The 27425-nt window shown below is 41.3% G+C and overlaps 1 protein-coding gene across 20 annotated transcripts in view; it reads left to right on the top strand.

Annotated features, from left to right (window-relative positions):
• Positions 1-27425, top strand: part of KIAA1217 (KIAA1217 ortholog) — a 342938-nt gene that overhangs the window by 146253 nt on the left and 169260 nt on the right. For 2 of the 20 annotated variants that reach the window (XM_052695293.1, XM_052695269.1), the window contains exon 1: positions 23714-23915. The exons of 12 other annotated variants lie outside the window; for them this stretch is intronic. In XM_052695293.1, the coding sequence (XP_052551253.1) occupies positions 23846-23915 (70 nt within the window). In that variant the 5' untranslated portion in view covers positions 23714-23845. Of the gene's footprint in view, positions 1-1728; positions 1843-2876; positions 2990-7574; positions 7701-23713; positions 23916-27425 lie in introns of those variants that run through there. 6 more of the 20 variants (XM_052695292.1, XM_052695274.1, XM_052695277.1 and 3 more) reach the window with 5 other exon arrangements.

Below are 27425 nucleotides of genomic sequence, written 5' to 3'. Positions count from 1 at the left end.
TATTTGCCAAAAAACTTGTGGAAATATTTTCACCATATTTTCCCCAGTAGAGTGCCTTCAATTTCAGCTCTTTCCTTTGGCATGTTGATTCCAACACTGTTCTTTCTGGATTTCCTGCACGCTGTGTTTTTCCAAGTTTCTATTTTCAGTTTGTGATCATTCTCTTTGCACTGATGGAGCATCTGCCCATAAACTGCATTTCTTTAAAGTGAAAAGCCATTCTGTTACATCGAGGCTTTGAGTTAGGGATGAATTCCAGTTCAATCAGTTGTTCTCATGGACGACTTTTGGTTGTCTAGATTCAGTGACCGAAAGAGGAGCCTGGGCTGCTGATACAATGAATGTAGCCTCCATAGAGAGGTCAGGAGTGCTTTAGTCTTCCCACTCATAGCTTGGAGTATCCTAAACTGATAGTGGTGGAAGAAAATACATTCTCAGGAAGGAATTCTCTTGCTTTTCATGTACGCTAATGATTCTGTAGTGCTCTTACAATACTTTTGCCTCATATAAAAGTGCATAAAGGACTAGATTGTTGCTTCTTTGTTTCTCAAGTCTATTGCATGGTGAAAAAAAGATGAGAGTAAGGGACTGGTAAATCTGGGACTGGCATGATATAGTGGAAATGTCTGTGATTACCATTTAGTGCTACAGGAAATTGCATGGAGATTTTTTTTTCAATGCAATCTTCACAGAAATGTCCAGGTAAGGGTTTGTCAAGGCTTAAGTGCTCATAGCACAGCAGAGCTTTCAAATACCATTATTAGACCCAGGGCAAAGGCATGGGCTATATTGGGACAGTTATGGACCTGTGCCTTTCATAAGACTATAAGTGATGCTAAGGTTGCCTCAGCTGTGGCTGCAGGAGCATCCAGTCTTTACAAGACCTTTGACAGTACAAAGGGAGCTCTACAAGAGCCTCGTGATCTACTGAACAAAGCTCCCTTCCTTTAAATTAGAAAGCCAACTGGTCCAGGCTAAAGAAATGAAGAGGAAAGGACAGATAACATTGTGTCTTTTTAAAAACAAACGAACACCTCCCTGTTTTCTCACATACTGAGCACAGCATCTCACACATTGGCCAGAGCCCACCCTTCATCACGGCAGTAGACAGTGCTGATTGCAGAGTTCAGTATATGGTTTTGCTGTTGATTTGGCTTTCATTTAATTGAGTTTTTAGAAATGAGGTTGTTCCATGCTGTGCACATTTATACAGACACTCGGTAAATATTTTGCCTTTTCCTTGCCTACCAGTGGTAGCTGCTTGGAGTGAAGTCAGGATGCTGGTACCAGCTTGTTTTAGTTTTCTGACTGCTTACCAGGGTGCGTGTGTTGTTTCTACAGATTTTCACTTAACATGGCAAAGGCAATCTGTCCTCTACTGCTCTCCACAAAGTGTTGTAGGTTTATTTACAGGATTAGCTTATAAAAATACACATACAAAGTGAGTGAAAATTCACTTCCTTACTATAAGTGATCATAACAAAGACCCTTCCGGACTTGAAAGAAAAGGCAAATAAGCATTGTGCTATGATTTAGGTTTCTGCAGTAGGAAGTCTTTTAAAACAGCTCATAGAGATCTTCTTTCTTAAACATTTGTGTTGACCTTTAGTAAAGTGGTGGCCAAAATTTAGAGAGGGGGTTATTTGTTTGTTTGTTTGTCACAAGTTGGTGAGGCTGTTCCTGCTTGGAGATTGAGAGTAGTTTCCTCTTGCTATTGAAGGCTAAGGCTGGGAAGGAAGACTTACTGCAATCTATTTCAAGAATAGTTGGAGGAGGAGGAAATTCCCTTCTTGTTGCTAATAGCTGATGCAGACCGTTTTGCTGGAGAAGAAGGATAGTTCAGTAAGTTAAAAAAAAATTATATACTTTTTAATTTAATCTTGTTATTATTTGGAAAATTCACTGTTTTGTGAATGTAGTACATTTAACCTTCTTTGCTAAGGGAGAGCTGTACAGATTGGCTATAACTTTGAACTCGGTATATACAAATTTGGTGATAAAGCAAGGGCGAAATGTTCAGTTAAAAAAGAAAACAGCAGATGAGCTGCAGCTTGTGTTGCAAAGCATCTGCCTGAGCTGCTGCTGTACCTCTGTGAGATTTGTAGCACATTACATTATCCAGGAACTTGGATTAAGAGAGACAGGTAATTTTACCCATCCATTCATCTGAAATATATATATCTTTTCAGATGTTTTAGGATGCTTTAGGATACTTTCCTCAGTAATTCAGAAACAAGGACCATGTTTAAGTATCAGTAGCCTTGCACTCTACACCTCTCTCAGGGCAGAGCTAGGTCTATTAGTAGGTGAACATATTAGAATTGAAGTGTTTGTCGAGATGTATTGCTTTTTCACTTAAATCAAAAGCAGAGAGATGTTGAAGGAATATATCATTTTCTGCTTAATCCTGAAGCACAAGGATGCTGGAAGCAGATGGCATGGCAGGCTGTGGGAGAAGGGAAGATAGATGCCCATGTATGCTTATTGGCCCCTGTGGGGACAGAAGCTAAAAAAACTCAGCACCCCTAAAGCTTTAAATGGTGGAAAATTTGTGTTTGTTCTATTTTGTTGTCCCTGAGAACATAGGTTTTGTAAGCAAATCGGGGACTTTCTTAAACTTCTGTGCAGCAAAATTCAAAAGAAAATAATTTATGAAAATGAAAGAAGAAACTGGAGTTAATTTTTCAAGGGTTTGTCTGCAAGCCCTTTCAAGCCAAAAATGTTCCTGCAGGTGTGAAGTTAGTTTGCTTGTAAAGCTTTTTGTATACCCAGGTGTGCCATCCTTACACACTATCCCTGTCACATACGTGCTAACATTCAAGAAGAGGCACATTCCCCTGCTAAATGTCTCATCCCGTCCCATGTTCTTCTTCCAGACTTGGCCAGGCAGGACTTGTTTTCACCTTCATCTCCCAGAGACATCATCACCTTGCTTGGATTTCTTACAGGTTTCTGTCAGATGTGCATGCCTAAAGGAAAAACCATTAATGTTAGTTTTGTTCATGTATCCTTTTAAAAAAGACAATGACTACTTTTTAATGAAAGTTAAAAATTCACCTGGGAGAGGATTTCTGCAATCTACATGAAAATGTTGTTTATTATAGTATATTATTAACAATGCTGCAGAATTCAGCAGACAAGTGTACCTCACGCTGTACAGGAGTTTACTGTGCCTCTTAGAGTTTATAATTTAGTTGATAATCAGCAATATAAAGAAGGATGGACACACTATCAAAAACAAAAGCATAGCTTTATGTGCATATAGGTGTATACGTGGGATGTTTTGAAGTTTGGTCAGTAACGAATTGAGAGTTTTAAATTGCCTTCCAGTCTATCTATATGAATTTTAAGTTTACTTTGAAGTATCAGATATACAAATAATGTGCAACTTTTAGTTTTTTCATTTTCTTTACATCATTTTATATACATCACTTTATTTTGCTGTAATTTGGGGTCTCTGCATTTCTTGCAAATGAAAGCTCAGATTTCAACTTTTAAACTACATCTTAGACAAGTTATGAGAATTCACATTCTCTACTTTCATTCTTATCCTGCCTCTGGTAAACCTGTAGGAAAATTGGTCATTTGCCTATAAAACTTGTTGGGTGTTTTTAGAATATTTCAGGTACTCAATTTTTTTTCCATTATCTCTTTTAACTTAGAACTGCAACAGTTACGGTTCAAAAGCCTGAGAAGTGAAATTGTAAGGCAATCTTATGCTCACCAACACACTTCCATCTGACCGTGCTTTAAAAGTGTTTTTAAATTATGCTATATTTGTGTCTGATGTTAAAAAAAAAAAGCCAAAACAAAAGCCCTCCTATTAGCTTCAAAATGCAGAAGATATATATGCAATATATATATTCAAAAGTGCCTATCTCTAATTTAAATGGCAAACACAAAACAAACACCCCCCCTAAGCTTTCTCCACAAGTGCTACTGCTTTATACACTTTCTCTGTCAAACTTCTTTGTTGTTGCTTACACTTTCCATATTCTGGAATAGTCCCACTCTCTCCACGCTCTGCCTGGAGCTCTTCAGCTGTGCCTTATCTGCAGGGTGTGATGGCAGAGTGCTTGTGTTGTGTGCTGCAGAGCCCTGTGCACCCACACCCTATGCCTTTGCACCCTCTGCACCAGCCCTGCAAAGCTGCAGTGTCCTTGCAGAGCCCAGATACTGGGAAAAGAACTGCAGCAAGCAGATACCAGGTGTCTACAGTTCAGAAACACTGATTAATTTACTAGTTTGCTGTTGCAGAGGCAGGACAAATAAGTGTGTAGGATTCTTAAAAAAAGAAAGCTTTATCTATAGAATCATAGAATCATTAAGGTTAGAAAAGACCTATAAGATCATCTAGTCCAAGCGTTCTCCTGCCACCAGTAGTGCCCACTGACCACATCCCTCAGTGCCACATGTACACATTTCCTGAGCACCCTCAGGTGGGCAGCCTGTCCCAGTATGAGTTTAGAAGCTTTCTATTGTACATAATTGTCATCTTAGGAAACAGTAAGGCCTAATATGTGTAGTAAAGCCTATCAAATAGAAGTTAGAAAAAAAGTCACACTAATGAAGTTACGTATTCTTATCTGAGAACCACCTGGTGCAGATGTTACCAAGCTACATCCAGTTTTGCGTCTACAGTTTAGCATTGCCTTAAAACTCAATGCATTGGGTCCTCAAGGGCTTGAAGTCAGAGCAAATTTTTAAGGTAGTAATTTTGTAGCAAATACTAATTTTTTGTAGAGTCTGGTGAGTTTCAGCATGGTAAGAGGAAATCCATCCATCATTGGGCACTCTGTGAAAATAAGTGCTTACTTGTTGTTTGGATTGAAACCTTTTGTCTTTTTATTTCTGCACTTACTGATTAATTTAAAATGTAGGAATAAAATTACTAAGTTACATAATACTGGCCAAATCCCGACAATAGTTTTGTAGGAAACAGACCATGTAAATGCAAAATCAGAATGGTGTGTTTTGCTAAAGTGGTACCATATGTTAGTTGATTAACAAGTTGTATGGATGTTAGAAGATCTTGGCTGCTTGTAAAAAGTAGCATCTGTTTTCTAAGTCTTTTATCTAATATGTATGTATACTTTGCCAAGTAGAAGCTTTTTTTCCTGCCTTTTTTTTGGTGGCTGTTGTTTGCTTTTCATATCAGCTATGAATTCCGTTGATATTTTTCTTTCCATAGGCAACATTAATACGTTTCTAATATTTATATCTAATCTCATCTCTGTAACAAAAATGCAGTAATATGAAGAAATAATGCAGAATATCCCGCATGTGCAGGTGTTTTATATGAGTGATCCAATTTTTTTCAGCTTTTGTTTGGTATTAGACTTCATGTTTTGTTTTGTTTCTATCTTCGACCAGCAAACCCAGTAACTAAAGAGCAGAATACTTGAACTTTCCTTTAGAAGCTGAATGTTCATGTTGACAGAATTATAGTGTGTGCATAAACTGACAATGTGCATGCCTGCACGCATCACAAATGTAACTGCAAAAACAAGTGTTGTGTTTTTACACAGTAAAATGTATCGTCTTCCACTTAAGATCTATTTTGAGACCTTACCTAGAGTTTAAGTGGTTCATCAGTCTTACTATACTGACTTGCAGCAGATTCTCTTGTAGCCTAGCCAGTGTTGGGGCTATGGTGAGAGTCAATTATCTGAGGCTTAACTCTGAGTAGGAATGAAATGGAAGGGAAACCCCAGAGAATTTTTAGTCTTTTCATGCCCACTGTGTAGAGAACTTTTGCTTCTCAGTGTTGAAGAGGATCACGTTTTGACGTTTCCCAAACAAAGCACCTGAGAAAAACTGAACTTTTCTTAGTGTGATTTGGTGGATTTTTTTGAACTTTTCCCTCAGATGAGGATCATGGCTCAGCAAAGTGCTTTGATGGGATGTGGTGCTTGGGTTTGTGCAGAGCGCTTCGCTCAGGGCCACCTCTTGGGGACAAGGACACGGCAGGAACTGAGGGGCCGGTAGGTGCTGTAGAGTAGTAAGGCCAGACCAGATGCATTTAATCTGTGTGATGGTTAGGTTCCATGGACACAGAAATTGAGGTCAGATGAGGCTTCACAAACCTCGGATTTATATAATCAAGAGACGTTTCTCTTGGTCTGTGGAAACCTGAGCGTGTTGGCCCTTCAGTACAGGTGCAAGTACTTCAAAGAAATCATTTCTTTCAACATGTTTTCAGTGGGAGTCTCAGGATTATGGAGGACAGTTTTGTTTAGATCCAGATGCAGACTGTGGCTGGCAATGTTGCGGCCTTGTTTGTCTGTTTTTAATTTGATTACGCGTCCTCTGCCGTGGCCTCTCCAGGAGCAACCTGTCCATATTCAGCATCTCTTTCTCTCTGCATCCTTTGGCACCTCTGCTTCAGCGTTGCGGCCTACAGTCCAGTCCAGGCTCTGCCTTCAGCTCAGGCGGCCAGGCAGCACCCCAAGGCCGCACCCGGCGTGACCCCTCCGGGCGCGATGTCGCCGGCAGAGGGCAGCAGCGCACCGCTCCCGCCGCCCCCCTCTTCCGGGCTGCCGGGCCGAGCCGTGCGAAGCTTCCGGACGCGCTCCTCCGGGCTCTGAGGGTGAGGAAAACGCAGTTCAACATTAGTTTAAAAAACAAAAACAAGCAAACAAAAACAAACAAACAAACAAAAACTCACACACACAAAACACAAAAAAACCACAAAATCAACAGATATCTTTTGCGTGTAGTTAATATCTCTATTGGCAAACTCTGATTCCTCTGTTCGTCAGATTTCCCCTTACTTTCATTAGGAGGCAGTAATTTGAAGCTGCAGGGGAAGTTTTGAAAGACTGGGCAGAGATCAACCTCTTCTCCCAGGGCTTTGGGACTTTCCATAGTAGGAAGCTGTTTGTTTAGTTCTGCCAAAATTGCATGTATTTCTTTGGCAGGACATTGAGTGTAGCCATGTGATGACCACAGAGCAACAAGTTAAGACAAGTCTTAACACAAAGGAGCAAGGCGAGCATTGATTTCCTGCTCCTTCTGCTGGGCTGCGTGCTTTACGGACAGCAGCTTTGATGCCGGCAGAGCTGGAAGCTTGCTTTTCCTGCAGGTAGCCAAGCAAACAGTTGTGAGCTGTTGTACACCCTCGGAGCTGTTGCGCACCTCAGTCCAGCTGACTGCCTCCCACCAGTCCAAACACCCAGCTTATGAAGTCACAACCTTTTTACTATGCCTTCATCTCTGCAAAGCGTCACAGCTGCTTGTCATTTGTTTTTCCAGGAGAGCTGTAATGGGCAATATAAGATATTTTGTAAGCAAAATATGTTGTTGGTGATGATTGAAGTGATAAACAATGAAGCAGCTAAGCAGGCAGGCAGAGTGTGGTCGTGAGTTTGTGTGAGAGGGAGAAGTGTTACCTGCTCCATTGGCTCCATATGTTGCACAGAACTGACATCCCCGCGATGCTCAGCAGAGCCCAGCCTGGATGCCGCAATGTGTCTACATGGATTGGGGTCAAAGTGTAGAAGGAAGTGCTGTTTGCAACTCTTTCTGGCACAGCCACAGCAACCACTTATGAAGTGTTAAGGAGCAGGCTTCATGCTTTGCCTTGCAAAGCCTGGCCAGGAATCATGCAGCAGTTCCATCTGGTATGAGATTGCAAGCAGAAGCGTAGCATAGGGAAAAGACAGACCATCCTCTGGCTTGTAAAGCTGCGTTTTACAATGGTGAGTCTCCTTAGAATATGGTCTGGGTTGTATTGTTTTGTTTTGAGAGAGAAGTATTTAAGAAACTGATTGTCTTGTCTGCTGGCAGAAGAACAATAATAAAATGTGTTGGGCAGAAATAGAAGTAGGAAAGTTTTTGAATAGCAAATGAAGAACATGAGCCTAAAATCAGGATTAGTTCATGAGGAAAACAGTCTACATGGGAATTACCCACTCTCTAGAATATTGTGGGAATTTACTAAGAACATTAGAAGATATTTCTACCTTCAGACAGTGTATGGTTTTTCCAAATAAAAACTGTGTATTATTTTATTCTTAGAATGAATTGTGATGTCATCGAAGGAGCCACGTTTGTAGATTTTCTCAGACGATTCCAGTGGAGAGCTGACCACTTAACTGTCAGTTCTCTTCTCAGTGCCTTTAAACTTATGTGGATACTGCTTTGTCATGGAAGGGCATCTCTGGAGACAAGTTCACCCCATCCTAAAATACGTGTCTAGAATGAGTGGGATGAGTAATTGTGCAGCAGGTGCCTGTTTTGCTTTAGTAGTGTACTAGGTGAATGGCTTACAATACTCATTTGTTTTTTCGAAGGCTAAAGATGGGTGAGGGGAGACAAGCTACCTTCCCTTCAGGAGAAGGAAGCTCTGGGATTCTTAGGTGGTAGCCATGGAGAAATCCCATCAGCTGGGAAATCACACTCCTATTTTCTATTTTCTCCTATTTTCAGTGTCAATATTGCAGATGGGGGTAAAGTAGCTCTAGAACAACCAATGCTTCTGCCAATCTGCAGTCACATTTGCAGGTCTCTGTCCAGGGTCACTGGCTTCCAGTGCAGAACAGATTTGGCTGCTTTGACCAAACAGCAAATGCAGAGGTTGCTTATACCTCTTATACAAGGTGTTATGACTTGTACGTGCTCCACACCCATGAAGCTTTCATGGTTTATTTACCACTTAAATTTTCTGGGTCAAGACTTACTGAGAGAAATCATTGTACACCCTGTCATATTTTGGAAAACAGTATTTAATTAAACAAATCAGATGTTTATGAGTCTTCTCCAACATACCCCAGCAGTTTCCTGTTCCTGCGGTAGCTCCAGGCACGCGAGCATGACAGTCCTTACTGCTCTGATATGCTTCTGCAGTTAACACAGAAGTACATAGTCGTGGGTATGAAACTGCTATTGCTTTCTTGCAAGTTTGATAATTCAGTAAGAATTGCTTTCTAAAGTACTTGAAAATCTAATGAGATTCTGGATAGGTCGCTTTCAAGTCAGCCAGTCATAACATTCCTTGAGAAATTGCTAGTAAAAAGTTTCTTACTGTGCATAGCTGCTTAATAAAAGGTGTATTATTCTTTGCCCTTGAAAAATCCCCTGACTAACCAAAAAGAAAAAAAAAAAAAGGCTAAAAAATGCTTCTGTTTTCTGGGGAAGAGAGTGCAGGGAGCTGGTTAGATGTCCAGATAACTTCAGGAAACAGTGAGAGCAAATTTCCAAAGGACTACAGGGGCAAAACAACTGGTGCCTTCATTGTGTCTCACAGCCCAGCAAGAAACAAAAGACCAATTTAAGTAGCTTTGAAAAAAGAGCATAAATACTCATCAACGGATGAGTAAATTCTCCTGCCCCTGCCTTCCCTTTTGTGTGGGTGCAGACTCATGCACTGAGTAAATCACAGTCTGCCTTTGGGGAAGTCAGAGCACAAAGGCACCATGCCACAGTTACTGCCACTGACCCCCTGCATTGTGATGGGGGCTTTAAAATGCTCAGGGGATCTCACTCCTCTCCACCTGTCTTCCTGGAGAGGTTGTGTCTGTTAGCAAGAACAAATAGTCTGATTTCATTCTTTTAAATGAGTGAATTACCAACAACCCTGCTGCTGTCAGGTCCCATTATTGGGCACTGATCTTTAAGTAAGCCTTGCCCACCCTTTCACTGGATCCCGTATCCTAAAAGATGAAGGAGAGTAAGGGGAGGCTTGGTGCCACTCTGTGTTTCAGCCCCAGTCACGGCACCTAAAGTCCTCCAGAGTAGCTTCTTAGTAATGGGGAGTTAATGAGGGAGAAAAGATGATCTCAGCCCCCCAAAGCTGTACTGATCCCTTGTTCAAAAGGTTTAGTAACCTTTGGACACTTGATGGTATCCAGAACTATGGATGCTGATGCCATGGAAAATTTGTACTCTACTGTCCACTATCTCGATGGAATAGCTGAAGCACTGCAAATTCATTCTCTAATTTTCACTATACTAACTTTCCTGTGTAGGCAAATATTTAGGATCTTTTTTTTTTTTTTTTTTTACAACAGACGAAATGATATGACTTAACTTATTGCACACTATTCATTCCATCCCATATCCTCTCTCTAGGAGGAGATTTCCATACAATTCTCACTACACAGCAGTGTTTTGATTAGATCTGGGGTTGTTATTTTTCTGTTGTAATGCAAGTGCTTTTATTTGTTTGTGGTTAGTAAGTATGAGAAAGTGTAACTGTCAACAGTAGTGCTTCTTGTACCTCACTGAATTTAAGAGTAGTTGTGGCAGGTCAGGGGCGCCCAGCCTTCAAATTTGTCTTAAATGTTGGTAGTTACTTAAGGGAGAGTACTGTACCAAAGACAGTACGTAGTATTCCAGCTCCCATCAATAGATAGATAAGAGATCACTTGAAGGAAACGAAGGATGATGTCCTTTTTCTTTTTAATAGTTCCCGATTTATTTCCATTAATTTGTTGATTTGAAAAAAATAAAATAAAAAAAATTCTTGGAAACTCAGCAACTGAGATGTCCCACAAGATGTTTCCCAGCTTACCGTTACTGCACAGAACCATGGAATCATTTGGATCAGAAAGGACCTTTGAGATTATCAACCTGACCTACTCAGTCCCATCACTAAAGCATGTTCTCTAGTGCCATAATAGTAGTCTGTGGAATTAATATTCACATCCATGTTTTTGAATCATTAGCCTACTTGTCTCGTTTGATGCCTTGGATCTGTATGGAGAGTGACAATGAGCAGTCTTCCCATATCAAGTTTTTCTTTGTTACTCATGTTTATGGACCTTGACCATAAGTTTGATTCATCTGCTCCCAGAACAGAGAGTCTACGTTATTTAGTTGTTCCTCGTACAGAAACTTTTCCATAACTTTGATCATGCAGGTCACCTTTTTTTCTTAGCATTTCTGTATTTGCTATATTTTTTTGACCTGTAATGAATTAAAACTTCATGCTATATTTAAAATTTGGCTAGACTGTGGATTTGTAGAGTAATGTAATTGTATTATCCATCTTGTTTGCTGTTCTTTTCCTAACATTTTCCAGTATTTATTTGAATTTTTAATCCCTAATGAGCACTGAGCTGAAATTTTCACAAAATGGTTATTATCACTCAAAGAGTTTGAGTTATAGTCTGTTCTAAGCCAATGTGTACCATTTTGCTACAGGGATTTCTTCTGTCATTTTACTGCCTATTCAGGCAGTAAAACTGCCTATTGCTAAGTAATGTAACATTCTCAGCAAACTCTGTCACCTCAGTTCATACCCCCTTTGCCCTTTTCCAGCTCACCGATGCTGGGAGCTGCCCAGACCAGTGCAAATGTCTCTGTGATGCCACTGATAATCTCCCTCCCTCCCTAGGGAAAGCTGCCTTTTATTCCTGCTTGCTCTTTCCTATTTTTACTTTTTTTGTTTGTTTGTTTGTTTTTTTTTTAAACCCATAGAAGGATCTCTTCTTTATTACATGCCCCCTAGAAATCCAAGCAAGCTGTTTCTGCTGAGTATCACATGTCTCTCCTCTCACTAGCTTGGGAAATGGAAATACAGTTCTGCTTCTGCTTTCATTGACCCATACGATCTTGGGTTTCAGATTCTCTCTGCAACATTAAATCACTAATTTCTCAGAACCCTGTTTGGCTTTTGCTACTTGCTTAACATGTTGTCCATGTGCAACATGTTGAGAGTCCTGTTGGGGAGTGACTTAGCTGCTTTCCTGAGGCAGGGAGAGGTGTTTATGGTTCTTATTTTAGCTCCATCAGCAAAAGAAAATAATGAGCAATAGTGCCTTGGTGGGTGAATTTGTGGTTTATTGAAAGCTGTGGCAGAGCCCACAAGATGAGGAGAGAAAATAATGGCTGATTTTAAATTTCAGCTGTTGGCTGCAGCTGCAGCTTTCAGAAAGCTTTTCAGCCTGGTGCCTGTCCCACTTTTCTTCCTTTTACTGGAAAAGGAAGCTGAATTGCAGCACTGAACACCCCATGACTTGGACTTTTAGTACGCAAACTTCAAGTGGCATGGCTTTGAGCGTAGGTACGATTAGATGTACATTATTTAAGAAGGGGCTCAAGACACAAAGATGTTGAATTCATCTTTTAACTCAATGTGCGACAAGGTGTTAAATAATTTTTTTAAAATAGATAACGAATGACTCTTTGTCTGTCTGTAGGAGACAGTTTGTATGTTTTATTGAGATATCACTCCCTAAATGAACTAATAGCCTCAGAATTCACAGATACTTATCATGTATCAAGTAAAGGTGCTGCATTCTTACAACTGATGACAACTTTTGCAGGATGAAGGGGAATTTGTCTTTAGCCAAATAAAGCAACCCGGCAGCATGGCAGTCCCTTGCTGACAGAACTGACAACATTCTACCTTTCAGCAGTTGAGGCTTTATTCATGTCTTGAAGACACTCCTGAGAATTGAGTGAAGCTATGAAGAAAAGGTATTTAGTGATGATTTGCGAAGCACCTCCAGAGTCTTAAAGCCTGTGACTAAAATAAAGTGTAATTTAAGGCAGTGTTGAAAAGGGCCCTCGTACTGGCTGTTAGGCCTGCTGTGGGGTTGCCCTTCCTCAGGATGTTTCTCAGACTCCTAAAGTCAGAAGCCTACCCAGACTTTTTCATGCAGAGCAGGGCAAACAAATTACCTTGCTGGATGGTTGGGAAAAGAAAGTGATTGGTAGTTATTACCTGTAGTGTTTTACTCTCTAATTCTGCTAGCCAAACTGCAAATTCTGGCTGTGTTTATGCTATTCTTTAGAAAAGTAGTCAGATTTGATTTAGATGTTTCAAAAAATGTCAGACTTGTAACTCCCTCTGGCCTAGTTTCCATTCTGCAGATCATCTTTTGCCCTTACCTTTACACTCTTCATTCTCAATCTAAGGGTTGTGCAATGCCACTATAGAGACACAGGACCACAGGAAAAACGCTGTTCTGGACAACCATTCAGTTCTTATTTTTCCCTCTCGGTTATATACATAGCTTTTGTGCTGGAATTCAGCTATCTTTGGATTGAGCACGAAGAGTCCTCGCAGAAAAAAGAAACAGTGAGTTAAAAGCATCAAATTAACGCTACTCATGGGTTGTAAACTCATCCTTTTCTTACCTAATGCCCTTTCCCAAGGGCATTCTTGCACTAGTCTCTGCTGTGAGAGAGGATTTATAGGAGCTTATAAAACCGAAACTGGGCATATAAGTAATATTGTCATCTTGTGTCAAAGAGATTTCGATACTTGTTTCCTTCCAACACTTTGCCCAGAATTTTCTCCAGCCATTATAAGGATTTAGATGTCATTTCAGCTGCAGTCTTGAAGCACTACGGCAATTGGAGAGCAAAACAGCAAAAGAAGCTAAAAAAAAAAGATGTGAATTTATCACTTGACCTTTTTACATTAATTATGAAAGATTAAGGCAATAATATGAGAGTCACAAATAAAATGAAGTACAAAGCTATATTTTTGTAGGTAAGATGAGTATTGCAAATACAGAGTATTGGAGCATATGTATGTGCAGTAAAACCTGCTTGTTACCAATTAATGTTTAATAACCTTTACCTTCAGAGTGAAGAAAACCTGTCACTGTGTACTGCCTGTTCCCTGTCTTCAGCTGTGCTGCATGTAAAGGCATGTGCTATATTATGAGATAGTATGTATATCTCTGTGCAGGCTTGCACGTTTGTAAAGGCAGAAAACTAATACAGTGTCATTTTATGTTGTCAGTGGAGAGCTCACCTGTGAGTCATTACAGTGTTTGAAAAGTTTTCACAAGGAGTGCTACAAAACAGTTGGAATTAAATTGTCTTGGGTTATGTTTTTATTCATGAGAGAGACGAAAGCTCTGCTTCTGAATAAGCTTAAACCTTGTATGACACCTTTCTGTGCTGACGTTGCTTATTCTTGCCTTCACCCCAGGCACTTCTGTGTGCTTCTTGCAGCCTGATGAGATGTATCATTGTTACTTCTCTTGTTTTATCTTCTGCAAAAGTGCTGTACAGAAGGTGCAGAATTCCCCTTGTAGGAGGAATAGGGTATGACACAGGAGTTGTGTCACTGCAGTTCACTCTGTGCTCAGACACTTTGCCCTTGCCAGCCTTGCAGCTTGCTCTCCCTGTTTGGAAGGAGGTAGCTGTGGCCATGAGTCCTTGCCCTGGGGCACCCTGCACTGCCTCCTAGGTATGTTATTATTTCTAGGGGTAAATTTAGACTATGTACTCATCTATTACTGCCAGTGTATTAAGTTCAGTATCTAAAGTATCTGTTTAGTACCTAAATTGAGTATCTGACAGTGTCTGAAGAGGGACTGTGAGAAAGAAGGGAACAGACTTTTCAGGAGGATCTGTTGTGATAAGACAAATGGTTTCAAACGATAAGAGAGGGGATTTAGTTTGGATATAAGGAAGAAGTTTTTTACACTAAGGGTAGTGAGGCACTGGAACAGGCTGTCCAGAGAAAGGTGGATGCCCTGTCCCTGGAGACATTCAAAGTCAGGCTGGACAGGGCTCTGAGCACCTGATTCAGTGTAGGTGTCCCTGTTCATTGCAGGGGAGTTGGACTAAATAGCCTTTAAAGGTCCCTTGTCACACAAACCATTCTATGATCCTATTAGCTGTACTTCAGTGAGGGAATGGGAATGCTAGAAAAAAAGTGAAGAGAGGACAAGATTGTTTTCCAGTATTAAAACCCAGACTAATGCAAGTCTTCGGGAGTCCAGCTAATGCAGTTGATGCAGTTTTGTCACAAAGCATCAACCCTACAGAACTGGTAGGTCTGGCTGACGATAGGAGAAGAGTAAATCCCAGCACTGGAAACTGCTGAGTCAAATATACCCTGAAATAAAAGGAAACAATTCCTTAGCAGTGAGGATAATTAAACTATAATGCAGTGTGTTAAATAGGAGTGGGTATGTTACAAAGCCACATTAGTCCCAGTGCTGCAAGAAGATTTGCATTTACTGCAGCAGCTGTTTGCAGGGTGGAAGGTCTCTTGGATGTGGTGTCAGAGCCACCAGTTCCATCAGCTGACTTCACGGACAAGCGCTGAAATGCCCCCAGATAACACAGTTGTAACACTTGTAGCCCTATATTACAGGCAGTAATTATAATCAATTGTTGGAGTTCAGCCTTTCTGCTGGTGATGTAAGATGTGGATTTCCATACCCTCCCAAGTACAGTTGGCTAGTATGTGATATGTTTTCAAGTTCATTCCTTCTCCCCTGCATTTTTTCTTCATAAAGGACTGGCTGTGGTGGAGACAGTTTCTGGATGTGTGTGTCAGAGCTTAGAGACTGGGATCATTTGGGTTTGTTTTACAGTGGACACCAGATTTAGGAAATTTAAGTCAGAAGAAAGAACTTTTTTAGGTTTAAGTCACTGGGAGCTTACACTGTCATACTGACTTACACAGATCATCTGGGTAGATCTCATCGTATGGGTTATGGGAGTTTACTTCAAAAGCACATTCCTATTTGAAGCAAACACTAATGCAGCTGCAGCTTCTGAGATCAGTGTTATATTCATCTTCTGTCTTTTTCATCTCAAGCCACATGTATGGCCTTTGTTTGAGGATCTCACACCAAATGTAATGTCTAGTAATAGAAAGTCAGACAAGACAGTCAAATGGTCCCTGTTGCCTGAAAGCTGTGAAATCCTAAATACCAAAGAGTTTTTATACACCTGAATTAATAAGTGTTCAACCCAGCAGAAGAGACTGGGCAGGAGTATCACTGCTTTCAGCTGCTCTTGCTTTATTACTGATCAGCTGTTTTCATGGTAACATCAGCATGGGCTAGGAAGGTCAGATGGGCAATTTTCAGGGAAGAGGATGTACACAGTGTCAAGAGGCCATTATATTGCTTACAAGTAGGAGGAGGTTCTCGTTCTGCTCTCAGGAGTAGTGATTTCCAAGGAATCAAAATGAAAGCATTGTAAACAGCAGCCAGTGGAACTGAGTGGGTTAAGCCAGAATCCAATCCACAACCTGTAACTATCTCCACTCACTGGAAATCAGATGTGCAAGGAAACAAAGTTAGAACAAGATATTCTGCTTGTCTTTATCTATTTTCAGATATTTTCTGTTGTTTGCTGTGTAGTACTGCATTTTTGCAAAATACAGGGTGAAACTATAGTAAGAATAAAAAATGCCCAACTTACCAATCACAGTGGTGTGTACCTCTCCTGTGACTTTAGCCTGAGTTTCAAATTCAAAAAATGTCTTTCTTGCCAGTAACTCTGGGGGGGGGGGAAAGAAATGAATATATGACTGGGTACAGCCCATGGACTGTGGACTGTAGTGTAGTGTTCCAAAAAAACCCATAATTTTTCAAGAAAGACCACCATCATGAATGGTGTGAATGCTGCAGGTGGGCAATACTGTGACCATTGTGTTAATTTCTAATCATTAATTACTAATTATTTTACTGAAACCATTCTTTTTGCTGCAAAGTTTATCAGAATTGCCTCCTGATATGCAAGTTGGTATGGTAATCACAACATAATTTAAACTATTACATTAATTTTAGAGCCAGACTCCATCAAAGTAAACTTTGTATTTCTTATCAATTCAAGCAGTCTCTTGACAGTCTTTTAAACTCCACATGCATTTGGTGAGATCTGAATCTCTGCTGATTCTTTTTAAGTATAATTGTACTTTACAGCAAGTAACTCTCAATCCCTTTGATCACTAAAGCATGCTGCCTCGTACGTTCACAAGCAGATCCAACAGACACCCGTGAAACCAGCAACATTTGGTGTTTCAGATGTTAAGTTTGTTGCTCTGGCGCTGTTAGAAACTTGGACCCATTTGAATCCAAACTCTCACCAGAGCTGTTTGAGTGAATTCATCCAAAAGGGAACTTATCAAAACCAAAGTGTTTCACACTGGGGGAAAATAGAATTTGAATATAGAGCAGATGGACTTGAAAGTGACCTTCTCCCCTTCTTTCTTCCACCTCCCTCAGAAACAATTCCCTACACTATTTCTTCCCACCCACACAGTGCTTTTTATTTGATTAAAATTTCCAAGATGTAAGGCACATTTTCCATTCACAGAGTTATTTGTTTGGTACCTTACAAAAACAGATGTTCATACTCTAGTTCTGTCTTTGCAGGCTGATCTTATTCCTTCCCGTAAGTGATGTTGTATGGAAAGTGTGATGTGTAAGGAGCTGGCCAGGCTGGTAGGTGTGAGGCTGTAGCATGGCAGGGTCTTCAATTCAAAGTTCTACAGCAGTGTGCTAATATCCATGTTAGCTCAGTAGTGTAGGATGGCAATGACAATAGGTAAAAAGTCTGAGATAAGGTATTGCGCTACATGAGTCATGCGTTACATGTGCAGTGGAATGATGTTTATTTCACTCTGTCCTATCATACATTGGCTGGTGGGAAGAGAAGTCTCGTTACAGTGTAGAATTAGCTTGTTCTTGTCCCATACTGCAGAGATAAAAAGCTGTGGGTGAAGGAGAATAATCATTTTTTTCCTCAGTTCAGTGTCAGTGCTTCTTTGTGATGGCCACAGTCCTCTTCCTCGTTGATTTAAGGCGTTCACAAGTATTTACTGCTTTCAAACCTTTACATTTATTAAATAATTAAATAATAAGAATAAAAAAGAAAGTAGGAGAATAAAGAAAATAAGAATAAAATTTGGAAAACAGAAAACCTAACGTATTTCACACGGTGTAGCTATTCAGGTGTAGGAGTTGTTAGCTTGATCAGAATATCTTCCCAAGTGAAAGGAGGATGTTCTGGTACTTGGAGAAGCGTAAGGCACTTAACAGCACGGTCCTTTTTGGCAAGAGGTAGGCTAGGACACTGCATCCTTCTTCATAATTGCAAGCTCATCACTATCAAGTGGCAGGTGATTATCTCTGCTCCCAAGAGCTCAATTCAAAATGGAATTGGAAAAGTGAATATATATCTCCCTCATGAATAGCAAATGTTCAAACTCTTAGTGAAGGTTGAACTCTTTTCAATAGTTTGTTTTAGTGATTAAGGACGGCGGTGACATCTGTGATTTTCAAGAGTGATCATATAATTTGGCACTGCTGTCAGTCTCTGAACTTTCAGGCAAGACATGGTGAAAGGCTGTTGTGGAGATGTGCAGAGAAAGTCATGCTCATTTTTTGTTATATTTCAGATGGAATGGAATTTGACTCAGCTAATTTTTTTCTTCATGTGTATGAGAAATCATAACTGAACTGGAATGTATGGAGTATACATACAAAGTCTCCACAGATGTTTTTAACAGCAAAGTTAATTTCATGACACGTAATCCCAGAGGTTGGATTAGATTGGTTGTCACTGTAAATTTTCAAATCAAGTTCAGATGTTTACCTTTAACTTGTTGATAGGTCAACCATTGTCCTTGGACTTGAAATAGGAACCCACTGACTGAAGTCCCTTGCTAAGCAGACGAGACCAAATGATCACAAAGCTCCTCCTACCTCTCAGCTTAAAAATCTAATTTCCCTGATATATAAAGCCAAATTATTGCTCAATTACTATTAAAGTAGTATAAACCTCTTTACTTCTATATTTACTTGAATGGATTCATGTGGATAGACCTGTGGTTATTTTCATCTTGCTTGTATGAGATAGTAGTTGCTATTGTATCATCTTTAATAATGCATATGTTTGAGGGGAGTGAGTCTATTCTAGTTAGTAAGGATTGAAAGGCCACACCAAAGAGTGCAATGAACTCTCTGAGCACAAAAGAGCATAGATGCACTCAGTTTTTCACAGCCTATCCACTTCAGATCTAATATTTATTTTGTTCCTGGTCTACAGTAGGGTAGACAGTGCCAGGCTGCTTCACACTGAAAGCATTCATAATATATTTCTCTGTGGCTATGTGATTTGTGATTTTGCATGGACACTGAGATACATCTTTAATTATGGGATGCTTCTTCTGATTTAACTATTGATAATTAACTTCCCAGTTTTTTAGCTGTGAATAAACACCAGAGCCACAAAAGCACTGTTGTATATTATGAGTTTTACTAATTGAGCAAAACAGTATTTGTTAATTGCTCCTTTTATGCACATCCTAAAACCAGAAGTGCGTAAGTAGCTCTGGGACATTAATTTTAAACACAATTAAAACAGCATATCCTGTTAGCAGTTGTTCTCCATGCATTGTTTTGATATTGATGGGCCTAGATCCGAATATGGTAATTAAAAGGAACTACTGTTATTATTGATCCCACAGATAAACAAATCCCAATTGCGTGCTGTGAACTGGTTAATCAAGTTTATTTAACGTGTTGCTGGTGATTCATCCCAGTGATTGTGCTACATAGCTCTTTATGTGAGCCTAGCAGTATAATGATTCTGGCTGTCTCCAGTTTCTCAGTTGCAAAAGGAGTTTCATTAATTCTTTTAAATAAACATGGGTAGCACCTTAAGGCATGGCATTGTGACATACACTAATTAAATCCAGTTTGGGACCAAGAGCTTCTCACTCCAAGTAAGAATGTATTTTGAGATTGTGCAATTCTGACTGCTGTTTTCATGAAATGGTGTGGTCCCAAAAAGCAGCAGAGACAGCTGTGTTTTGTGTGAAGCTGGGTGGGTTCCTTTGTTCGGCTCTGATGATATTAAAGCGTGCCACATTTTGACTCACTTTTTGCCAGTTCTCTTTAATCTTTTTTGAGAGACTACTCATGCAGCCATGCGCATTGTCCTGAGGAAGCACCCACTTTCCAAGTCACACAATCATGACCAAATAAGCAATTTCTCCTAGATCACCTTTGCTCAGGTCCCTTAAACAGCATTAGCAGACCATCTACCATCTCTCGCAGCAGTGGTAATGTCTTGCATCTCCCATGGAAGCACCAAATCTGCTTAAAGTTGTACGGTACATAGCCTTTTGGTGTTACATGGCTCTTGGTAGAAGCCATAATGACCTCCAGAACTATCCCTGTTGATGTACAGCATTGCAGACATGCTTTGCTTGTAGGCATTTGTAGCCAAGCATGTTTTGTGCTTGCCACTGCATTATGTCAGGATTGGGTCTTTATTTAAAGACCCTTGGCCCGCTCAGTCTCAGTTTCTGAGCCCTGTCTATAGGTGATCTCTTGATACAGCTTTCACATTGCAACTGCGCTGATTCTCTTTTCCCACCAGGGATTTGTGAGTTATTTTTTTAGTTCACAGAGTCAGTGCTCAATGATCCCTCAGTGCCTGATATTCCTGTATGAGCCCTCATCTCCTTCCAGCTGGCTAAGCGTAAGTCATAATGCTTGTCCAGACTCTGGAAAACCTTGGTGTTAAAGGCACATTCCTCAGTATCACAAAAGGCAACATCAGATAAGTGGGCTGGCTGGCCAGCACTTCTTGTACTAAAGTAGTCCCCAGTCAAAATCAGCAGAGATTAACTGAAGGCCAGTAAAAACAGTATCTAAATACAGTGTGCATCACACTATTTTCTTAATATTGTGGAGCAACGTAAGGAGTATTCTGTTGGGAACATTGTACTGCAGACCTTAAATAGCAATGCTAATGTTTAGATTGTATTTTCATCATTTCTGTGCTTTCCGTGCCAGATTTCTGGGACTTTTGCCAGGTTCCTAGACAATACAGAATTAATTGTTAAGAAGAAAAATAAATATTTGTTAAGTGGTAGAGAATATGCATGTCTGATTTAATGAACAATAGTTTTGTGCATTTATTAATTGTTAATAGTAATTCACTGTAATTCACAATTTTTCTGTCTGGAAGGGGGAGGATTGAAGCATGAAGAGAGTGAATTTCCTTCAACTTCTGTGTCTAGTTTATATATATGCGTGTGTGTGTGTGTAAACAAGCAATATTTCTGCATTTAGTAATCCAAGTAGACAGGATGACATTTCTGCCAGATAGAGAAGTAGAAAATGTAGGAGAATTTTCCTTGCCTGGCTGGACCGTGTGGTTGAGGAATGATTTCAAGAAATTTTGCTGATGCTGAACTGAAAGTGAGTGTTGAAGAAAGCTTGGAAGTCCAGATGACACAAGGTCTGTTTAAAAAGACAGCCGAGATAGTAACTGTTATCTGATGTTGCAGTATGAGGTTGATTTGAATGAGAAATTGCTTATTCTTAGTATTACTTCAGTAATACTTTGCTCTTAGCCTAATTCGGAAGGATAACAAGAAAGGCTTTGTTTTTAGTTATGTCAGCAGTAAAACTAGAGAAAATGTGGGTCTGCTATTAAATTATGTGGATGCCCTGGTAATGGGATGCTGAAAAGGTGGAGATACTGAATGTCTTCTTTGCTTCTGTCTTTACTACAAAGATTTTCCCTTGGGAATCCCAGACTCCGGAGGTAAGGGAGATAGTCTGGGGAAGACTTCCCTTTGGTCAAGAGGGATATGGTCAGAGATCATCCAGCTGAAATCAATCCGTACAAATCCATGGGCCCCAGTGGAATGTGCCCACATGTGCTGAAGGAGCAGGCAGAGGTGACTGCTGAGCTGCTCTATCATCTTTGAAAGGTCTTGGAGAACAGAAGAGGTGTCTGAGGATTGGAGGATAGCCAGTATCTCTCCAGTCTTCAAGAAGGGCAAGAAGGACAATCTGGGAAAATACTGTCCCTGGAAAGGTGATAGAACAACTTGTTCTGGATGCTATTTCCAAGCGTGTGGAAGAGAAGATTATCAGGAGTAGTCTACATGGATTCACCAAAATGCTTGACCAACCTGGTAGCCTTCTGCGATGTCATCACTAGCTGGGTAGATGGAAGGAGAGCAGTGGATGTGGTGTACCTTGACTTTCAGCAAGGTGTTTGACACTGTCTCCCACAGTGTGTTTATAATGAAGCCTAGAAAGTGTGGAATTGATGCATTGACACAGTGAGGTATGTAAAGAAGTGGCTGACGGGCAGAGTTCAGAGGGTTCTGATCAGTGACACAGACTAGTTGGGGGTCTGTAACTAGTTCACCAGGGGTCAGTGCTGGCTCTGGTCTTGTTCAACATCTTCATCAGAGAGCTGGATGATGGGATAGAGTCAACTTTCAGCACGTTTCCTGATTATATGAAGTTGGGAGGAGTGGCTGACAATGCCAGAAGACTGTGCTGCCATTCAGTAAGACCATAACAGGTTGGAGAGTAAGGTGGAGGTTCAGCAAGGGCAAGTGTATAGTCCTATTTATAGGATATAAATAGGGGATATAAATAGGATATAAATAAGAGAGGAATAACCACATGCATCAGTACAGGTTAGGGGCTGACCTGCTGGAAAAGAACTCTGCAGAGAAAGACCTGGGGGTCCTGGTGGATAACAGGGTGGACATGAGCAGCAGTGTGCCCTTTTGGCTGAGAAGGCCAATGGTAACCCAAGGAGAATTAAAAAAGCATGGCCAGCAGGTTGAGGGAGATTATCCTCTTCCTTTACTCTGCCTGGTGAGGCCACATCAGAAGTACTGTGTCCAGTTCTGGGCTTCTCTGTTTAAAAATGACAGGGATTTCCTAGAAAGAGTTCATTGCAGAGTGACAAAGATGATGAAGGGGCCTGGAGCATCTCCCGTATGAGAAAAGGCTGAGAGACCTGGGGCTGTTCAGCCTAGAGAGGATAAGACTGAGAGGGCATCAGATCGAGGTTTACAAACATCAAAGTGCAGAAGGCAATTGGATGAGGCCAGACTCTTTTCAGTGTTGTGTAGTGATAGGACAAGGAGCAATGGCAAAAAACTGGAACGCAGAAAGTTCCACACAAATATGCAGAACTTTACAGTGAGTGTGACAGAGGAATCATAGAATGGCCTGGGTTGAAAAGGACCTCAAGGATCATCTAGTTGCAACTCCCCTGCCATGGACAGTGTCACCACCCACTAGACAGGCTGCCCAGATCCACATTCAGGCATTGAATACCTGTGGGAATGGGGCATCCACAGCCTCCAACTGGACCTCCAATCTCCAACTGGAACAGGCTGCCCAGGTAGGTGGTGAAGTCTCCTTTGGAGACATTCAAGACCTACCTGGATGCCTACCTGTGTAACCTACTGTAGAGAACCTCCTTTAGTGGGGGGGTTGGACTTGACCACCAGAAGTCCTTTCCAGTCCCTGCAATTCTGTGATTCTGAGTTATGATCCTGATTGAATAATTCAGTCTGATATTCTCTCCTAAATCAACACATGTGGCATCTGATGAAATCTGTGAGATTTTATATTGTACGTCATTAATTTTTTTTGCACTGAAGCCCAGTGGATCTGTCGATTCTCAGACAGGCTTCCTGCTTCTGATCTGCCAAAAGAGAATTAGTTATATGTTTCTATATGTTTTGCTACTGAGGCTTCAGAATCCCTCTTAACTGAAGCCCCTGCTTACATATTGCTACCATTCATTTTTATTGGCTTCGCTAAAGTTGAATTCCCGTATCTTGATTTTCCCTAATTCATTCTCCAAGCAGCTTGAAAGAATTCAGCTGAAAACAAAACCTCAAAGCGCTTATATAATGAATTACTTCTAAGCTAGACGCTAGAAAAGACAGAGGAGCATTTATCAGGAATGCTTGTGGGCTTGGTGGTTACGAGCTTAAAAAAATATTCGGTGGAAAAGCTTTTGTCCCATGACAGAGATTTGAAAGGCTTCGGCTTCGGATTCCAGGGGAGGCTCAGGCCTGTAATCACGTTTGAAATGTTCCCTTTCAGAAGGCTGGCCGGCTGCACGGGAAGCGAGCCGGCTCGGGGCTGCCTGCGGCCGAGCCCATCACCTGTTGGGGCCCAGCGGAGGAGGGCTCGGATCAGCCTCCCGGGACGGCTCCGCCGCCCACCCGGCCCGGGGCGCCCGGGGACTGAGCGTCGGGAGGGAGCCGGCCCGAGCCCCAACCCCAGCACCAGCCCTGCCCGCTGCGCTTCCCGGCTTGGAGAGATCGGAGCCTGGGCGGTAGGCAGGGACAATGGAGGAAAATGAAAGCCAGAAACTTGAGCTGTGCCTGGCTTGTTCAACAGACAGCAGGCAGATGAAGGGTAAGTAAGGGGGAGCAGGAAGAGGGAGTTGCATTTAACTATGCCCCTCGTTGCTGCTTTTAGTTAGTGAAGGGAATGCATGGGGGAAAAAGAAAAAAGAAAAAGAAAACAACAACAACAACAAAAAAAGTGTGTCTTTCACGTGCTGAAGGCTCTTGAGGTTTCCCTAAGTCTGAAAGCGTGGCTGTACACCTCCGTGCAGGCTCGGGAGCGGGCAGCGCGGCTGTCAGCCCGCAGCGTCGGGGCAGGGCAGCAGCACTGCGGCGTAACAGCGGAGCTGGGAGCACTTTTCACTCGGGGGTTGCTTTAAATCGCCGCAGATCTCGGCGAGGTCGGGGTACTGCTGTGGGGGAGCCTAGCCAAGGACGCTTTTGCACAATCTGTATTGCACCATGTTTTATCTGAAAGCGAGCTAAGCTGCGAGCTGGGGAGTGCTGCGTGGGACGGTCCACGTGGAGCGTGCGGCTCAGGTAGCACGGGATGCCTAATCTAATCGGCATCTGCTGCAGTGTTTGTGGAACACCTGTAGACGTTCTTGGTTCATGTGCATTGTATTCCTCATAGACACTTGAAGAAAAATTGTGTTACTGTCCTTCCGTTAAATAAGCAGTCTGTACGTGTGGTTCTAAAACTCACACAGCTCTGTGTGTTGTACCAGAAAACATTGCATAGAGAATATAGAAGTTCTATTTCTTGGAGGTTTCTTGGAAATGCCTTGCCTGATGCTCTTTTGACCATTTTTGAACTTTAAATGGTGGGGCAGTGTTCACCAGTGCTGTGTGTTCAATGGGAAGGAAACTTAAAGGATATGTCCGAGTAGGGGGGGAAGAAGAAATCCCTTAGTAACATATGTACAGGTGGTGTGAAGCTGACTAAGGCACAGGTGGAGCTAGAAAGCTCAGCTCTGATCAGACCCATCTTCTGATTCTCCAAAAAATTTTAGTCTTGAACATTCATAACCAAGTTTAGTAGTTTTGGCCCATATCCATTGGCTACATTTGAAAATTTATTTGGGAACAGATTTAATTGCAAAGGCAATCAAGTAGATAGGAATGATTCCCAATAATCTCAGATTTGCTGCCAGCGTATCATAGGTGGGTTTGATTCACGCTGTTAAAATGTATTCTTTTTTTATCCTTTAAACATTGAATATAGCATGCTTCAAGGCTCAGCTTCACAGTGCTACAGTGTGAAGTGTGGGTTTGACCCACGCTTGTTGCTTTCTAAAATTATTCTGAAAATGTCCTTCTCTTATCACCTGGATTGCAAAACAGGAATGTTACTATTTTAACAAAACTTTGAGTAACGGAGCACAGTGACTTTCTTGTCCTTTGTGGACTTCACAAAGGGTGTGACTTTGAAGAATTGCATACCAGATTTTCAAAAATAACTTCAAGTTATGGCATCTAGTCTTTCATGGTAATCTTCCTGATAATCCCAGGCATAGTGCTTCTGTACTGCAGACCCGGATCTTTCCCATAGTCTTCATTTCATGACTACCTGCTGTAGTAATGGGCGAAGAATTCCTGATGTCAGTTTTAAGGTTAGAGCTGTATCTTAACTGTAAGGGTTACTTGAGGCTTTGGATAACCTGCTCTCCCCTCTCAGTCTGCTGAATTTGCTTTTTGTTGCCCTCTGGCTTTGCTACTCTACTGAACAAAAAAGACCTTCAGCCCTTAGCTTCTGAATGTGAGGGAGGGAGAGAAGGAGACAAGTTTATCTTGCACTTCTCTTGCTGTGTTTTCCATTGGCTTCTATTTACTCCTTTTCCAAGGAGTGTACTTGCTTAATTTATCCTTTTGCTACTCTTCGCTGTCATCTGGGAGCCATCACATGATCCTTCACACATTGCACAGTTATCTGTGGGGATTGATTTTCTAGGCCCATTATCTTCACTTCTAAGATATGGTCTGTTTGTCCATGCTGTTATTGAGCAACATTGGGATATAAAATAAGTCTTGTAGTTTCTCCTTGGAGTACTGTGGTGTGGATCTCTTATGTTCCAAGTTACACAAGGGGTATTTTACCATTCTTTCTCATCCTGGCCATGAAAATGATTTGTCAGTGTTTAGGAAGTGACCAAGAAGGAATTTTTAAGTGACTACTAGGAAAAGATAGTCAAATATCACACAGACTTTGGTTTACATTTCAGCCAAGGTGCATAGTATTATCCATATTGATTTGTTTATTGCTGATTTGCATAGATTTGGGCAACAAAGCAGTGCAGCAGTTGCTGCACAGCAAGAAAGTCACGTGTTGATGTGTGCTGCAATACGGCAGGATCGTGCTGAATGCCCAGGTCAGCTTGCTGGCAAGACTAGCAATTAGTTTGCATAGTTTGCATTCCTTTCTTTTCACTGCTATTTATACAGTATTTTCCTAACATATGAAAGAAAAATAATACAATTTGCTGATCTTTCTAATGTAGTATGTGAAAACTATGTTGGTTTTTTTTTTTAAATTCCTTCTCAAGGTTCCTTCCACCCATTAACCAATAATTCTAAAACAATTTGCTGGATATGTCTCATGTTTCAGATAATAAGCTTAAACTACTGAAATGACTGAAGTGAAGAACTTGAGGGGGCTTTGCATGAAAGCATGCATAGCAGCTGAAATCCACTGAGAGTCATGAGCTCTCAGTTGTGCTTCTCAGTATAGCCATATTGAGGAAGTTCTTGCCACCAATCCAGTGGCTGAAACTGCTGCTGTGACAGTACTTTAAGTGTTGCTACAGAATTCCTGCATTCAGTTACTCATGCTCACACTCACTCCCTAGAGCTCTAAGGGATTTCCTTATTTCTGTCCAACACCTTCGTTCCAGAGTCTCAGCCTCAGGGATACAACCTCTGTGCTCTCAGTGCAACAGATTAGAGATGGTAAATTCCAGCCAGCACCATCCCACCTCTTTTTTTCTCCCATTTAAAATCCACTGAAGTGACTGTGCAGCTTTCAGAAACCATTTTGACTGAGTGCATCTGAAATTGCCACTCTTGCTTTTTGCAAGCAAAATGCTCTCTTTTTTTGGCACTTTTTTCAAAGCAGCCAAGTGTAACTGACAGTAGGTGGTCTGAATGCTCAGCAAACAGGGATGTTGTTTATTGTTGTGCTTGGGAAGGTTAAATGGTAGCATGAAGAGTGTGTGTGTTCATATGTATTTAGGTTGTCAGAATTGTTCTTGCTCAAAATGAGTGAGTGGTGGCCTATGATGTATGCAGTTCTGGGCCTTATCCATCCACCACAGGAAGAAAGCAGACTGAGGAAAGAAACCTCACTTGAAAGCCTACAGCATCCTGCAGTTTGTTCCACCAGTTCTCAGGTGAAATAATGTGGGGCTGTGCAGTGATCTGCATCCACACTGTCCTCCAACAGCTGTCCCACGCTGTGTCTCCAGTGATAGAGATTTGAGGCCACATACGAACAAAACTTCCCATGAGCCAAAGCTGTTTCCAAAGCAGTGTTTGAACCTGTGTTCCTCAAAACAAAGTGGCAACTGCAGCCAGGGCTTCTGTT

The sequence above is a fragment of the Tympanuchus pallidicinctus genome, unplaced genomic scaffold, assembly GCF_026119805.1.
Source record: "Tympanuchus pallidicinctus isolate F22 unplaced genomic scaffold, pur_lepc_1.0 scaffold3, whole genome shotgun sequence".
NCBI classification, from domain to species: domain Eukaryota; kingdom Metazoa; phylum Chordata; class Aves; order Galliformes; family Phasianidae; genus Tympanuchus; species Tympanuchus pallidicinctus.
Note: the sequence above shows the minus strand (reverse complement) of the source record. Positions and strands in the feature narration are given on the sequence as shown.